A 15,245-nucleotide genomic window follows, 5' to 3' on the forward strand; every position below is an offset into this window, starting at 1 on the left:
GGCAGGAAGCACCTTGCTCACCAGGTACTGTACGCCAGGACTTCCCCACCCGGGTGAGCACCCCTCTGCTAGTCGCCCGGGACCCCGCCCACCTTCTGCAGGGGCGGGTCCTCGCGCGCCTATTGGCTCTGGATGACTCGCTGTCTCGCCCGAGAGGCCCTCCCATTGGCCTCACGCAGCTCACGTGACTGGGAGAAAGAGGGGGCGTAGGCGGCGGTGGAAGGTGGGGGAGAGCGCAGCGAAAACAAAGATGGCGACCGCGCCGGGGTCGGTGGCCGCGGCGGCTGCGGGGCTACGCGCGGGCCAGACCCACTGAGGCGGCGGCGCAGGGAGCGGGGCTGCGGGGTCTCGGCGGCGGCGAGAGGCCAGAGGGAGCGCGCGGCGCCCCTAACCTCCAGCCGCGGGAGCGCGCCGGCACCCGCCCTCCGGGCCGGCCGGCCGCGATGTCCGGCGCCGAGGAGGCTGGCGGAGGCGGCCCGGCCGCGGGGCCAGCCGGCTCCGTGCCGGCCGGTGTCGGGGCCGGGGCCGGGGCCGGGGTCGGGGTCGGGGTCGGGGCCGGGCCCGGGGCGGCCGCGGGGCCGGCGGCAGCGGCGGCACTGGGTGAGGCAGCGGGGCCCGGGCTCCCAGACGAGGCGGGCCTGGCCGGCGCCCGGCAGCTGCAGGAGGCGGCGGGCGACCCCGACGCGCCGCCCAAGAAGCGGCTACGGGCGGCCGAGGCAGCCGAGGCGGCGGCAGCGGCGGCGGCGGCGGGCAGCGGGAAGCTGGAGGAGCGGCTCTACTCGGTTCTGTGCTGCACGGTCTGCCTGGACCTGCCCAAGGCCTCCGTGTACCAGGTAGGGCCGCCGGCCCGACCCCGACCCGGCTCGGCTCCAGCCCCGCCGCGGCCGGCCCCCCTGCACCGCGTCTCCTCGGAGGCCAGGCCGGAGCCCTGGGGCCCAGAAGTGGGACTCTGGCGCCTGTTCGGAAGCTCCTTTCTCGTTCTCTGGCAACTTTTTTGTTTCCTGTTCGGAACCCCCTTTTTTTCTCCTTTTTGTGACTGCTCTTATACCCTGATGGGAACCTCCTGTCTCCCACTTAGAGGCCCCTTCCCTTTCCCGCTTCTCCTGTTCTCTTCTCTTTAGCACTCCCCAGCCCACCTTCAAACTGACCCCAGAGAAAGCTGGCGACAGATGTGGGCTCCTTCCCACTTCCCGGCCTACTCCCCGCAGCCCTGAGCTCCCTGGGCTCTAGGAGCCCCTGGTCTTGGCTCTTCCTCAGGAGTTCTTGTCACTTTCTATGCAGACACCGCCCGCCCCCAAACTTGTCCTCATGCTCGTCCTGTATCCCTTTATCCTTTGCAGTGGAAAAATCCCCTTCCCCTTGTTATTTATTTCTGGAAAAACTTCGAGGAGGGAAGGGCTCACATCCTTGCCTTCCCCCTCCCCTACCCTCACTCCTGGTATGAACTGCCTACCTCAAGCCCCACAGCCTGGGGCCCCTTCCCCAGCCCAGCCCAGGGCCTTCTGGACCTGCTTTGCCTCAGACTGGGCTCCTGCCCCATCCCTTGTCACCCACACCAGGCCTGGCTTCCTAGGGTACTGGCGCTCCAGGAGGTCTGTTGACTTTCTTTATATATGAAGAGGCAGCCTAGTGGCTGGACTCCAAGTCCTTAACCAGCTCAGGCCTACCAGAGAGGGTACTTGACCCTGGGGGATCCTGTTCATGCGCCTCACAGCAACAGGGTCCCACTCTGGTCCCAGGGTCGCTGGGCAGTGTTCTGCTCTCTCTGCTGTCTTTCCACGCCATCCCCCATCTCTGATTTCCCTCCCCCAACTGCTTTGAGGAACTCTTGTTACCTTTGTTTGCATTTACAGGAGCTGGACATGACTGATGAGGCCTTGTCCCCCTGCTTGCGCTCAAACTGGGGGCTGTGGTGAGAAGGTCGTTTTTGTGCTAAATAGTGCAGGGCTAGTGTGGATTGTCATTTCCCAGCCTCTGGATCTCCGGCTCCTTCCTGCTATGGCAGGAGGCTACTTGGGACGACCCCAGTGTGCCTGGATGATGGAGAGAAGTGGGGAAGTGGATTGAGCTCCTTGGGAGAGGACACGGGTTTTCGACTCACCTTCCTGGGTTTTGGGAAGCTCCTGGCCAGAGGTCCTAGCTCACGGGTACCACAGGCCTCCTGGCTCAGTTCAAATGGGGGTAGTGCTTCTCATAACCCCCTCAAGGCTTCGGGATGCACCTGAGGACCTGTCCTTCCTCTTACCCTTTTTGGTTGCCCATGACCTTTTGATTCTTCAAGGACTTTTCCCTGGGCCTTAAGTGAGACACTGGGAAACCAAGTCAATGGTGTGGAGTCCCAGAGGAATTTGGGGGTGCCTTGTCTCTCCTCATGTGAGTGGGCTGGAGCTGGACCTGGCATGAGAACAGACCATGCAGTGCCAGCTCTTGGTCCACTCAGCAGGGAGAGCTGCATTTCTGCCTCTGGCCAGAGCTGTTGGTGACCGGGCCTCAGCCTGGCTGGTTCAAACCGGCTCACACTGTGCCGAGAGCTGAGGTCTGGCCTGGCCTGGCTGGAGGCAGGCAGCTGAGCAGCTCTGATGAAGGGTGAAGGCGCTGCAGCCACGTGGGCTTTGGCCTTGCCCATGACCTCGTGGGCTCTGCTCAGTGCTTCCCCAGGAATGGGCCTGCTGAGCAAGGAGAGCCACGGATGGTGCCGGCGCAGGCTGTCTGCCCCACCTCCATCCTTCCCCAGTGACACCAGGCCTTGGCAGGGAGTGAATTTCATCTCATCTCAGGCTTGAGAAAGCTTTAGAGCATGTAGTCAGTGGGAGAGCCATTGACTCTGGAAAGTTAGTCAGAGCCCTGCAACAGGTCAGAACTCACTTTGGCTCCTCGAAGACTTGCTGTGGGATGGGGACCCCTGGTGTGGATGCCCAGCCGTGCCCACACTGGAGCCTGGGGTGAGTGGGGCCTCGAGGGAAGGCTTCTTGGTTGCTCCTTGCTGCGAGTAGTATTCCAGGTCACCTTCACTGCCACCCTGGATGGGGTCATTGATGGGGGAGAGGTTGAAATGGACCTGGAGTCCTGTGCCATTTTCTCCTGGGAGGATCTGGGCAAGGATGGCATGGGTCCTGCATATACTGCCTTGAAATGAGTGGACGCAGAGCTCTCTGCATGTCCCTGGTTGGGGCCCACTGCTTGTCATGTCTTCCTGGCCTGGGTTCAGCCTCTCCACTTCTGCTGGCCATCTTGATGAGTTACACTGATGGGCTGTCTGGTGTGCTCGCCTTTGGTGTTGTGGTATATTTTGCTCTCTGTTGCTACAGGCAACATTTAGCCTGACCCCGCCAGGATACATGGCTTGGGGCCGGCACCAGCCATGCCATGCATCTGAGGGCTGTTGCAGTTGGTGCCCAGTTCTGGGGGTGAGAAGAAGAGCCAGTGACCGTGCTGAGCCCTCGTGCAGTGCCTGGTGCTGGGGTGACTGGGTGTCTCCATAGGCCTCTGGATGTGGCTGGGCACACAACTCGAGAGCTTGCTCTCTGGCCGCCAGCTCCTACCTCCATGCCTCTGGAGAAGTCTAGGTAGTGCCGAGAGCAGACATGGTGACATGCGTGGGCTTGGTCACCTGTCCCTGCTTGGAAACCCTTGCCCACACCCAGTCCGCCACACCACCTGGGTTGGGACTTTTGCTCTGGAGTCAGACCAGGGCGCTCATGCAACTGATTCTCAACATGGCCTTTGTTAGGTTGGGTCAGGTCGGGATTGCAGCAGATACAGCAGGTGCTGGCTTTGCCATTCTTATGTGGGTGTTAGATGCATCCTCGGTGCCTGGCCTGACAAGGTGTGCAGCAGCTTTCCAGGTTCTCGGATAGGCACAGCAGCGGGCAGCCAGGTGGGGGTAGGCGGCCGGGGGGACAGAGGATAGGAGCTCTGCGCTGGGCGCGGCGGGCAGCTCTGGGGCCCCAGGCGCTGTGACCCAGCTCCTCTGCCATCTTCGGGGAAACACAGCTTCAGCAGGTGGGCCTGGGGTGCTAACCCCTCAGCTGACCCCAACCCCCGTCCGGGCTCTCCCCCAGCCCTTCACGCAAGGCAGACCTGTCCCTGACCCCGCTGATGTCAGCAAAGGCCCTGAGCCGTAGACCAGCCTCTGGAGGACGGGCCCAAGAGGCTCTGCCACCCCAACTCGGTTCTCAGCCAGGAGAGCGCCTGTGCCCCTATGAGGATGGAGGAGTTGGGGCCTCTATCACGGGCTGTGGCGCCAGCTGGCCTGGTGCCTGGTCCACTGCCTCCGGCCTGAGCCCCCTCCAGCCCTTTCCTCTGGCGCCCCTTCAGCCTGGGGGCCCTCTCCAGTCCTTTCCCCTCCCACTCTCGCAGGCCCTGCTGAGGCAGCACCCCGGGCTGAGGCCATCCTCTCCCTGCTGCGGGATGCCTTTCCCACCCCACCTGCCCAGCTAGTGGCACCGTCGGCCCTGGGGGAGGGTTGAGGCCGTGCTGCTGTGCCTTCTGTCCCCATCAGGCCTCAGGTCAGCCCAGGGCCTCGGCTACCTGGTGGGCATTCGTGTGGGTGAAAGGCGTGAGGTGGGGTGGCTCCGTCTCTGCCCGGGTCCTGGCCAGCGTGGGCACCTGCCTCGGGGATCCTGTGAGTGCCCTGCCTCAGCGCCTGTTGACCTGCCCGGTGCTGCAGACTCTCTTCGGGGTGATGCTCAGGGGTCTCCCGTGGGGCTCCCCACCTGTGTGCCTGGGGGTCCTCTTCCCTAGTGCCGAAACTGCCAGCTCCCGCTTTGAGAACTTGTCTGCTTAGCCAGAGCTAGTCTGTGGCCACGAGAAGTTGTGTTTGCTTGAGCTGGCTGTCACTTGAGTTAACATTTGGTCCAGGCAGCACTCCTGGTCCCTGCCCAGGTCCCCGAGCCTTGGGGTGGGGTTCAGGGGCTGCTGGCCCAGAGCTTCAGCCCTGAAACCTGGGGGAAGGTTGGAGTCCTGGTTTGCCCTGAGATGCCTTCTGCGTTTTGATGAAAGAGGTCAAGGAGACATTGGACAGAGGATGCAGGGGTGTGCCATGAGGCCCTACTGGGCCAGGTGACGGGGGGTAGGGGGGTGCAGCTCCAGCTGGGCTGAGGGGCACTTAGATAGTTGGTGCCTCCACTGTGCTTGGAGGGTGGGCTGGTCCCGTGAGTCTGGGTTCTGAGCCTGCCTTTACTGGTAAGCAGTGGTGTTTAGGGGGCACCCCAGGGTTTGAGGGGACCATGCACTCCAGGCTATAAGGCCTACTGATCAAGGACATGATCAAGTACTGAGGGCACTTTGCAAGACCTGCCTTTGTCCCAAGGCCCGGGGCTTTTCCTCAGGAGTGCAGACACGGCCTCCAGCTCCCTTAGGGAAAAGTGGTTCAAGAAGAGGCCTGACCTGCACGGCCTGGGTGCACTGGCCAGGTGATGACCTCGGGGGCAGGTGCGAATGCCCCCATCAGGGCTGTTGCAGAGGGACGTGGCTAGAGAACCCAGTGGGAGGGAGGGCCTTTGTTGAGGCAGGCTTGTGCCTGGAGCCTTTCCTGACGCTCCTGGGCAGGGGTGTGCAGAGGCCTGCTGGTGGTGGCAGTTAGTTCTGTGCCCTCGTGTGGTCCTGTCATACCTCTGCTGCACATGGCAAGACCAGCTTGTTCTCATTGCAGTTTTTTTCTTTTTTTGTTGGGGGGGGGGGGCGGCGTGACATAAGCTTGTGGGATCTAGTTCCCCGACCAGGGATCAAACCACTGGATCTCCAGGGAAGTCCCTTTGCCTTATGTGCTTGAGAAAATTGAGGCCCAGAAAGGGAGATGACCGGTCTGTGGTCATCCTGCCAGTGGCCTGTGGGGTCTGGTCAGCCTGGAGCCCCCTCCCCAATCCTTCCTGTCTCTCAGGTCTTCCTGGCAGGTAGTGGGCAAGCAGCCCAGGCTGGGTGCGGCAGGAGCTGCTCCATGGCGGGCCCAGGCTCTCAGGGGCTTGGCCCTGGCAGTTGTGTGGGTCACTCTGGCCTGCCCTGTCTGGTGCTGTCCATCAGAGTCTTGGCACACAGCCAGTGCTGGGCTGAGCCCTCTGAAGCCCAACTTCTGGCTAGGCAAGAGGCCTGCTGCCTTGGCCAGGCCTGTGTGCAGAGTCGGGTCTTGCTTGGGGGTCCAGGAGGTCCTGGATGTGGGGACGGCTCGAGTGTGGTGACTGCAGACAGGCCCGCAGGTGGGTCACCTGTTGTCTGCCCAGAGAGTGTCCCTTGGGTGGCCGATAAGCAACTAGCTGTGGATATTTGCTTGTCCCTCAGCCCAGCCAGCAGCACTGCTTCACTGTGTTCCATCTGAGAACTGAGCTCTTAGGGCTGGAGGGGCCGTCACCATGTGTCCGCAGGCCAGGAGAGGGCTGGTGCCTGTGTTAGGTCTGGAGGCTCCGGGGGGCTGAACGGGAGCTGGCCTGGAACAGGGTTGTGCCTGCAACCCCTGGGTTCCGAGGGGAGGCCTGCAGGTCACCCCGTCTGCTCCTGAACAGTGGGCTTTCGGGGCAGGGCCAGGAGCGAGCAGTCACACGCCGGGCAGCCTTGTGTCCCTCCTGAGGCCCCCAGGCCCCATCCCACATCTCTTGCTCTCAGGCCCACACGTTGGCTGGGCCACCAGGGACCAGAAAAGGCAGCTGGGCCAGGCCCAGCAGCAGCTGCTGCTCTCCACCCAGACCCTTGGGCCCTGCCTGAGGGCATCTAGAACTAACGTTGGCCACACAAAGTAGTGTGGGGTCCCAGGCCCTGGGTTCCCAGCGTCCGGCCCGGCTCCCTCCCTGGGGTGCTGGGCAGGTGTGGTGCTGCCTTGCCTGGCACTTCCTCCCGTGAGTCAGTGGTCAGGTTAGCAGGTCCTGCTCGCCTCTCTGCCTCTGGAGGCCACAGCGACCCTCTGTGGATGTGGCTTGGTGCAGCCAGGCCCTCGGGCCCACCCGCACGGGGGCTTGGAGAACACACCCGACCTGGGTGGGCGGCAGCAGCCTGTGGTGCCCGGTCCCCCACCGTCCACTCAGATCTCTCTGGCTTCTCCACAACTCGGGGCGTGGACGGGACAGATTCCTTTTCTGCCCTGACTGTTCTTGGCACCAGTCTCACCCCCACCCTCTGCCAGCCCGCATGTCCAGAGCAGACCCTGCCAGGCTCCCCCCTCATCTCGCACACTTTAACCTTTCACCTGACTTAGAAATTGAGATTTGAGTGCAGCTGATCTAGGGCACTTGTGTGGACCTGAGTTCTGTGTCTGAGGCCTTTGTCTCTGGCCCCCAGTCAGCCCTCAGCACGTAATCCCCTCACCCACTAGACCCCAAGCATGGCCTGCCGGTGCTGAGAGCTCACTCAGCCTCCTGCAACCCTCAGCTCCGTGCCCGGACCCTGGGCCGGTGGGATGGAGGCTGGTGTTCATTGAGGACCCACCTTTTGCGGGCCTGGCCTGGCAGTAGCCCCGCTTGTCTCAACTGCATTGCATCCCACTTGCAGAAGGGTCCTGGGCCCCAGGGGAGCTGGTGGGCGCACTGTCCGCCTGCTCATCCTCTGCCCTGGGCATCTCGCAGGGGAGGTGGGTGCCCAGAGGGGGGCACCACACTCCCTCCCAGGCTCAGCGACCACCCAGTGTGCCCCAGAGGACATGGCTCGTCTTGTTTCTGCACCTCTGATTCCCTTGTGGGCCTCTTCTACCCCAACCCTGTGAGTCCCTGCAGACCCAAGCCCACAGCTTGTGTGTGTCAGTGGCACAAAGTGGGTGCTCTGGGGTTGTGTGGAGTACCCTCCCTCAGTGAGGGAGCTGAGCCGGCAGCCTGCTGTCCACACACCAGGCCCCCAGGCTGGAGGGGAGGCGGACAACTGCAGCGTTTGGGCCTTGGATCCAGAGGCTCAGAAAGGGAGGGGCCGGCTCCAAGGCTGAAAGACAGCAACCGCCTGCAGACACGCGCTGCCCCTGAGCCCAGCCCAGGCCAAGGGCCTCCCCATCTGCCCAGGCTGTGCTGCCAGCCATCAAGAAAGACGCTGGCGGGAACCCGCCCCTCGGGGGGGACTTGCCTTGCCACCTGTGCCAGCCCAGGAGGCCAGTGTGGTGGGGCCTGGGTGAGGGTGCACCTGCCGAGGGTGGGAAGCTCACCGAGAGCACGTGTCCTCCAGGCGTCCCCGAGTCAGGCTCTGCTGGCGGCAAGGGCCACCTCGAGACCCGTCCTCCCCCGGGGCCGTGCGGGCTCCGGAGGCCAGCCCTGTGCTTGTCAGACCACTGCCTGCCCGTGGCCCCTGCAGCTGCAGCCCCGGGAGGGGCCGGCCGTGGGGCGGGTGCGCCTCTGCCTGGTCCCGCAGGTCCATGAGCTTCATCTCCCTTTCCTTCTCCGCAGTGTACTAACGGTCACTTGATGTGCGCTGGCTGTTTTATCCACCTACTAGCAGATGCCCGGCTGAAGGAGGAGCAGGCCACGTGCCCCAACTGTCGTTGCGAGATCAGTAAGAGCCTCTGCTGCCGCAACCTGGCCGTGGAGAAGGCCGTGAGCGAGCTGCCCTCAGAGTGTGGCTTCTGCCTGTGCCAGTTCCCCCGCTCCATCCTGGAGAGGCACCAGAAAGAAGAGTGCCAGGACAGGTGGGTGTCTGGACCGGCTGGCCCGCTCTCCTCCAGGCCCTAGCAGGGTGGGGTCAGCGGGAAGCTGCTGGGGCAGGCAGGAGGCCCCACAGACAGGGCTTAGATCCACACCTGGCAGCCTCTGGAGTCACCCTGGCCCTCCAGAGTTCCTCGTGGTCGTGTGGTGACTTCTTCCTTGGAGCCTGTCCTTGGTGGTCCTGGGCCAGTAGAGTGTGCCCAGCCCAAGGGCTCTGGGATCGTGGCATGAGGGGGCACTGGCTCTGCAATCCCCTAGGATTGCGGAGGGATCCCCTAGGATCTCTCCAGGCCACTGAGCCTCCCTGGAGCGGAGCCATGCAGGGCTCAGGACTAAAGTGGGGGGCCCACCCCGGTGGGTATAGGTGGTGTGAACACCCACAATTCACACATGCCCTGCTTCTTCCCAGGCCCTCCTGAGCTCTCACCCCTTCTTGGGGCTGGCACATGGGGTGTTTGTCCTTCAGGGAGCAGTTCGCGTGAGCATGGCTGGGTGGAGGCGCCCCTTGGGAGGACCCCTGGCACGGCCACCTTGCGTGGGCAGGATGTGACTGCAGTGCTCACCGCCTCCCCAGGGTGACGCAGTGCAAGTACAAGCGCATTGGCTGCCCGTGGCACGGCCCTTTCCACGAGCTGACGGTGCATGAGGCCGCGTGTGCCCACCCAACCAAGACAGGCAACGAGCTGATGGAGATCCTGGATGAGATGGACCAAAGCCACCGCAAGGAGATGCAGCTCTATAACAGCATCTTCAGTCTGCTCAGCTTCGAAAAGATCGGCTACACAGGTGAGGCGCCCTGCCGCCTGCTGCACCCAACACGGGCCGGGGCGGGGCCAGCAGCCAGGAGCCGGGGCCGCTGCACCCGGTGGCCAGGCTCGGAACGAGCTCCTGGTGCCTGGGAGGAGGCCTCGGGGAAGAGGGCTGGAGGCCGAGCAAGGGGGCCGGGCAGGACCCTGGGGGCCCCTGCATGGCTCTGCAGAGACCCCTCTCCCTGGGGTCCCCGCCCTGGTCCCGTGACCCCGACAAAGTGGTGTCCTCACTGCAGGGGACTGCACGGCTTGGGACCGGTGGAGTCTCACTGGAAGGTGGGTGTGTCTGGGGGGCTCCAGGAGCTGAGGGCCTGCCCTGCGGAGCCAGGGGCAAGAAGAGCAGTCATCACGTCGGGTCCTGCCGAAAGGCAGTTACTGCAGTGACCGCGGGCTTCCTGGGGCCAGTGAGAAGATGGGCAGGGCTGGGGCTCCAGAGTGAGCTGAGGGGGCCCGACTCAAACCGCAGAGCTGGGAGTGGACGCCAAGGGATGGGCAGGCTGGACTGCGCCCAGGCCCGCTGGATCTCCTGGGCTCTCCCGGTCACCACCACTGCGTTTGGACACTCTGGGGAGCAGGAGTCAGGCCAGAGCTCGCTCTAGACAGAGGATGGCAGGAAGCCTGTGCTCGCTGGAGCTCATGCCCGGCGGCCAGCTCCAGGTCAAGGGCAGTCAGGCGGCAGTCAGACCGTGCTGCCTGGGCCGGACCTGGCTCCATGCGGGCCTGCGGAGGCCCAGGGAGCCAAGGGCCTGGCGTCAGCAGCAGAAGGCCGTGGCTCTGGTTAGTCGTAGCCTCGGCTGCCGTGGTGGGCACCGTGTCCCAGACCACCCAGCCTGGAGAGTCCCTGTGGACCGAGGCATCGTGACTGCGGCAGTGGCCGGAAAGGGAGGATTGGCCGCCTCTGCAGAGGAACTTGCCGGCCAGGGGCCACGGGCTCTGCTGCAAGGACTGTGTGACAGCAGTCACCACTGATCAAGGGGCCCTTCGGCCAGCCGGCAGAGCCAGGACTGGGCCCTCAATGGGGCTGAGCCTTGAGACCCAGTGTGGGCTCGGGGGCCACATGCCAGCCCAGCCACCGGCTTTTCTGGCAGCTCTGTATCGGAACCAATAAAGTGCACTTTTTCACAGAACTGCATCCTGTCTGTGTGTCTGCTTACCCCAGCCCCCCTGGGTGGGGCCACTCCCCCTGCGGGGCCCCGGGGGGTGGGGAGAGGAGGGGCCAGTGGGGGTCCGGCCACGCCGGCCACTCTCCCCTCGAAGCCTCTGGGTTCCCTGCCGCTAACGAGTGTCACTTCTGTTTGTAGTTGTTCCCCCAAAGCTTGCGTGCGCCTTCGTTTGCCCTAATGGGTTTGATTTGCCTTGTGACAAGTAGAGCTGCTGTGTCCGGGTAAGTTGCCTTCCTCCCTGGCCGAGCCCTTCTCCTCGGCCGGCCGGGAAGGCGCCACCCTGGCCCTGCCCCCTCTGACCGCCGGCCCCGGCCTGTCTGTCTCCACAGAGGTCCAGTTCCGGCCGTACCGCACAGACGACTTCATCACGCGTCTGTACTATGAGACGCCTCGGTTCACAGTGCTGAACCAGACGTGGGTCCTGAAGGCACGTGTGAACGACTCGGAGCGCAACCCCAACCTTTCGTGCAAGCGCACCCTCTCCTTCCAGCTCCTGCTCAAGAGCAAGGTCACTGCACCCCTGGAGTGCTCCTTCCTGCTGCTCAAGGGCCCGTATGACGACGTGAAGATCAGCCCCGTCATCTACCACTTCGTGTTCACCAACGAGAGCAACGAGACGGACTACGTGCCGCTGCCCATCGTTGACTCCGTGGAGTGCAACAAGCTGCTGGCCGCCAAGAACATCAACCTGCGGCTCTTCCTGTTCCAGATTCAGAAGTAGGCGGCCCCACCCACGCCTGCTGCCACGGCTGCACCGCACCCTTGCCCATCTCAGCAGAGAAGGGATGGAAGCGAACCCTGGGATGTCTGCATGTGTGTGCGAAGGTGGGAGCCCCCTCGCCCTCTGCCCCACCTCCCCTGTCCTGGGCGCTGGAGGCTGGGCCCCCGAAGAGGAGACGCTGCTCGGGGACCCGAGGGGTGTGGCGTGGCTCAGCAGCCTGGCCCCAGCCCCAGCGTGCAGTGGGCCCCATGCCTGCTCTGGGCTGCACACCGGACCACCTACAGCTCCTGGGCCGGGCTCGGGGGCACTGACCACAGACAGCATATTTGATTGCAATTAAAAAGGCACCCTTGTTTCCTACTTTCTGTTTTGTTCAAGAGGAAGGTGTGGCTATAGTTGAACAGGATGGGGTCTTCAGTTTGGCCAGGGTCAGAGCCCATCCCTCAGGAGAGACTTGGAGTCGCCGCCCCCTCTGTCGTAGGCCTGGGGGAGCAAGCGGTCAGTTTCCCCAGCACACCCACCCCCAGCTGCTCCAGGGAGGCAAGACTTAGCCACAGGGCTCAGCAGGCTCTTCGGAATGCAGGGTGATTTTCTGTTTCTTCCCAGGAAAATAAACCCTTTACAGGCTCTTGTCTAAGTTACATAAATTTAGCAAAAGAGACTCTATCTTCTGTATTCAGCCTCAAGGACTCAGTGTCTCCAGGCCATGAGGAGTTTCGGGGTGTGCTGGCAGTGAGCAGCCCCGGCTGGCTGAGGGTCTGAGTGGTCCAGCTGCCCCCGGACTGCTCTCGGGGACCATCCACTGGTCCTGCACCCAGTGGAAGTCAGCGCTGGGCAGGGTGGTTCCTCCCCCAGGGAGGTGGTTCCTCCCCAGGGAGGTGGTTCCTCCCCTAGAGAGGTGGCTCCCTGGAGGTGCAGGCCTGTGGGCCTCACTTGGGGAGGAGCCCTGCCTGGGACCCCGAGGCCTGTTCGTGAAGCGGGTACGGGCCCTGCTGAGACCAGGCTCCCCGCACTCACGGCTTCAGTACCAAAGAGCTGGTTCCCTCCCCGCAGGCCAGCCCACCCGGGCCTGGAGCAGCGCCTGCTGGCCTGGCCCCCACTGCAGGCTTGGTGGGCAGGGCTACCCTGGCCTGTCTCTGGGGGCTGCTCTCTCCTGGCCCTCTGGTGGGAGCTGAGCAGAGAGGTGAAGGAGCTGTGGGGTACAGCTTGAGCCCAGTTCCTAGTGGCCGAGGCAGCCCTCCCAGGCCCAGGGCTCCCCTGTTCGCCACCCAGGGCATGGTGCTGGCAGGAGACGACTCCTGCTAGGCCGACTCAGTCTTGCCTACCCTCCGCAAAGAAAGACTCCACCCCAGCCACACCCTGCTGTGGTCCCACTGCCCTCCAGCGCTGCCCCCACCTGCCAGTGGGCACAGGCGAGGACATTCAGGTCCATGTAGGCTGCGTCTCCTGTGTGTGGAATGGTGCCATGACACCATCTCAGGTCTTTTGGGGCCAAACACCCTCTCTGTGGGTTCCAAAGTGACCATATGGCGGGGGCAGGACAGGGCGGGCTCGCCTGGTCCGTGTGTGTGTGGGTGCCTGTGTGAAGCTGAGGCAGCAGAGGGCTAGGCCACCTGGCAGCTCTCCTGGGTGGGCAGGTGAAGATGTGTGACGGGGGTGAAACCAGGGCCGGGCAAGCCATGTTGTGTGTGTGTGGAAGGCTGGGAGGAACGGCACTTTGCCGCCCCAGGTCAGCTGCGCACGGAGGGGCACAGCCCAGGAGCTCCACCAGCCTGCGAGACAACACTGGGGGTGGGGGTGGGGTGGGGCTGGTGCCCAGCCCCCCCCCGTAGGGGTGTGGGTGTCTAGGGGCGCCCAAGACTACTAATCTATCCCATAGCCCCACCCTGTGACAGTCACCTCAGCAGCTGAGCCTTACAGCCTATGGAACCGGGCACCCTGGGACACTAGTGTGTTCTTGGCCACCGATGGAGACTGGTGCCATGAACCTGCTGTGGCATCTCACCAGGAGTCACTGGTTTACTAGAGGGTGTCCAAGTCATGTTGTTAGAAAGGAGAAGGCCCCAGCGGTCTGTCTCCAGGATCCCGGTCCATCTTAGCATCCTGAGCTGGTGAAGGTGGGGGTGCAACCTCGGCAGATGTAGGGGCAGGCCTGGGGGCACAGGTCGAGCCCCACTTCCCCCTCTCACCCCACTTCCTTTTAAACACTACATTTCTCAGCCCAAAGTAAGACATCTACAAAAATAATAAATAATTTTTTAAAAAGAGGAGTCGAGGTATTTTTACAACATACTATGTTGCTTTTGTGGTCTGTAATCTCTGGATACTTTCTGTCTCTATCTATAGTTTTTAAAAAGTTTCAAGCCAAGTTTTGTTTGTATTTCCTTACAAGACAGCCTCAGGGATGGGCCTCCCAGCCAGGGGCTAAGGCTGGCCCCAACCTGCAGTCTCCCCACCCCAGGCCCCCAGCTCTTGCTGGCAGTGCCTTGGATGCGCATCCCTGCCTGACCGGTGGGGAAGGCCAAGGCTAGAGAAGCTGAGTGCTCTCTAAAGTGAGAACAGGGCCAGAACCTGAGCTGCCCTGTGGATGCTGGTGCTGGAGGGCTGGAGGCACAGAGGTGTTGGGGTTTTGGGAGACACCCTCCCTGTTCAGCTGGGACAGTCTGTTCCCACGGCTTAACTCCCCCATCCCCACCCTGCATCTCACTGTGCCCCTGGAACCTCACAGCCTGCCTGCCAAGCAGCCACCTTGGTTTCCTGTCCCTGGGATCCATGTTAGGGACGATGGGGGGCAAGGGAGAGCAGCACACCCTTCAAGGAGGCTGAGAGTAGGCCCTCCGGCAGCTCCTCAAGCTCAGCCTCACCCCACCCCTGCAGCCACCCACTGGCCCTGGGCAACCTTCCCTGGACCTGTGGACCAGCCACCCTCCATACAGCTCCCTCCCCAGCAGGACTTGCTGCCCATCCACTGGCTGAGAGTTTTACCCCATTGGGTCTGATTCTATTTCTGATTCTTTGCGACCCCATGGACTAGCCGGCCAGGCTCCTCTGTCTATGGAATTCTCCAGGCAAGAATACTGGAATGGATAGGCATGCTCTTCTCCAGGGGATCTTCCTGACCCAGGGATCAAACTCAGTTCTCCTGCATTACAGGCAGATTCTTTACGGTCTCAGGGAAGCCCCATTTTATTACATTTGCCTCCCAGTCCTTCCAGACCTCCTCTAGGGCCTTTGGGGCGCCAGCCCTGGCACCTAGGGCCCAGGGACCCGCAGTGGCAGCGGGGACAGAGAGCCACACGGCCTAGCAGGTGTTTGGTTCTCCAGGCGTGGGGTACAGGACGAGCACTTAGAGGTCGCCAGGGCTCCCCACGCCCTGGATCTCCGGGCTCTGAGGCCACAGCGCTCCAGGCTAGGATCCTGCCCCCTTTACCTCTCAGCACACGACGGTTTTGCAGTTTTAACGAGCGCACGCTGAGTTTTCCAGGAATACAACCGTCGAGCACACTGAGAAGTTCAGTTCATTTTGGAACTCAAACCCCCCTCCCGCCGGCAGCACTGGGGGTCGGAGTCCCCGCGTGTGAGGACTCCGGCGCGTTCGCGGTTGATGCAGGTTCTGCGGGGACACAGACCCGAGGACTCAAGTGCCCGTGGTCCCCGAGGCCTTCCTCTCCTCCCCTGCGAGAGCAGTGCGTTCCTCAGGGCAGGTCGCGCGGGTGTCCAGAACAGCAGCAGCAAGCGGCGGGAGCCCCCTAAGGGCGGCTGCGATGGTCGGGCGGGGCCCGGGCTCCGCGCGCGGAAGACTCGGCTGCTGAAGGCGCCTTCAGCGCTTCGAACACTAGCGCAGCCCTACTACAACTCCCAGGATGCTTTGGGCGCCTGGACTACACCTCCCGGGATGCTCTGCAGCAGGACGGGGCCTGCGCGCGGGGCCAGGGAGGGCGGGGCC

General features: G+C 63.2%; 1 protein-coding gene across 2 annotated transcripts; it reads left to right on the forward strand.

Annotated features, from left to right (window-relative positions):
• The first annotated feature begins 443 nt into the window (after window positions 1-443).
• Window positions 444-11,938, forward strand: LOC128059137 (zinc finger TRAF-type-containing protein 1). Of its 2 annotated transcripts, XM_052651533.1 has the most exons (4): window positions 444-833; window positions 8,352-8,590; window positions 9,181-9,392; window positions 10,908-11,938. In XM_052651533.1, the coding sequence occupies exons 1-4, from the start codon at window positions 444-446 to the stop codon at window positions 11,297-11,299; spliced, it is 1,233 nt and encodes a 410-aa protein (XP_052507493.1). In that variant the 3' UTR covers window positions 11,300-11,938. The 2 variants fall into 2 exon arrangements, with proteins under 2 accessions (XP_052507493.1, XP_052507492.1); XM_052651532.1 differs by lacking the exon at window positions 10,908-11,938 and having other exon boundaries at window positions 9,181-10,623.
• The last annotated feature ends 3,307 nt before the right edge of the window (window positions 11,939-15,245 follow it).

The sequence above is a fragment of the Budorcas taxicolor genome, chromosome 14, assembly GCF_023091745.1.
Source record: "Budorcas taxicolor isolate Tak-1 chromosome 14, Takin1.1, whole genome shotgun sequence".
In the NCBI taxonomy this organism is placed as follows: domain Eukaryota; kingdom Metazoa; phylum Chordata; class Mammalia; order Artiodactyla; family Bovidae; genus Budorcas; species Budorcas taxicolor.

Coding starts and splice junctions, on each gene's coding strand:
- LOC128059137 (XM_052651532.1), top strand. CDS start 444: ATGTCCGGCGCCGAGGAGGCTGGCGGAGGCGGCCCGGCCGCGGGGCCA. Junction 834..8,351: donor CCAAGGCCTCCGTGTACCAG/GTAGGGCCGCCG, acceptor CCTTCTCCGCAG/TGTACTAACGGTCACTTGAT. Junction 8,591..9,180: donor AAAGAAGAGTGCCAGGACAG/GTGGGTGTCTGG, acceptor CCGCCTCCCCAG/GGTGACGCAGTGCAAGTACA.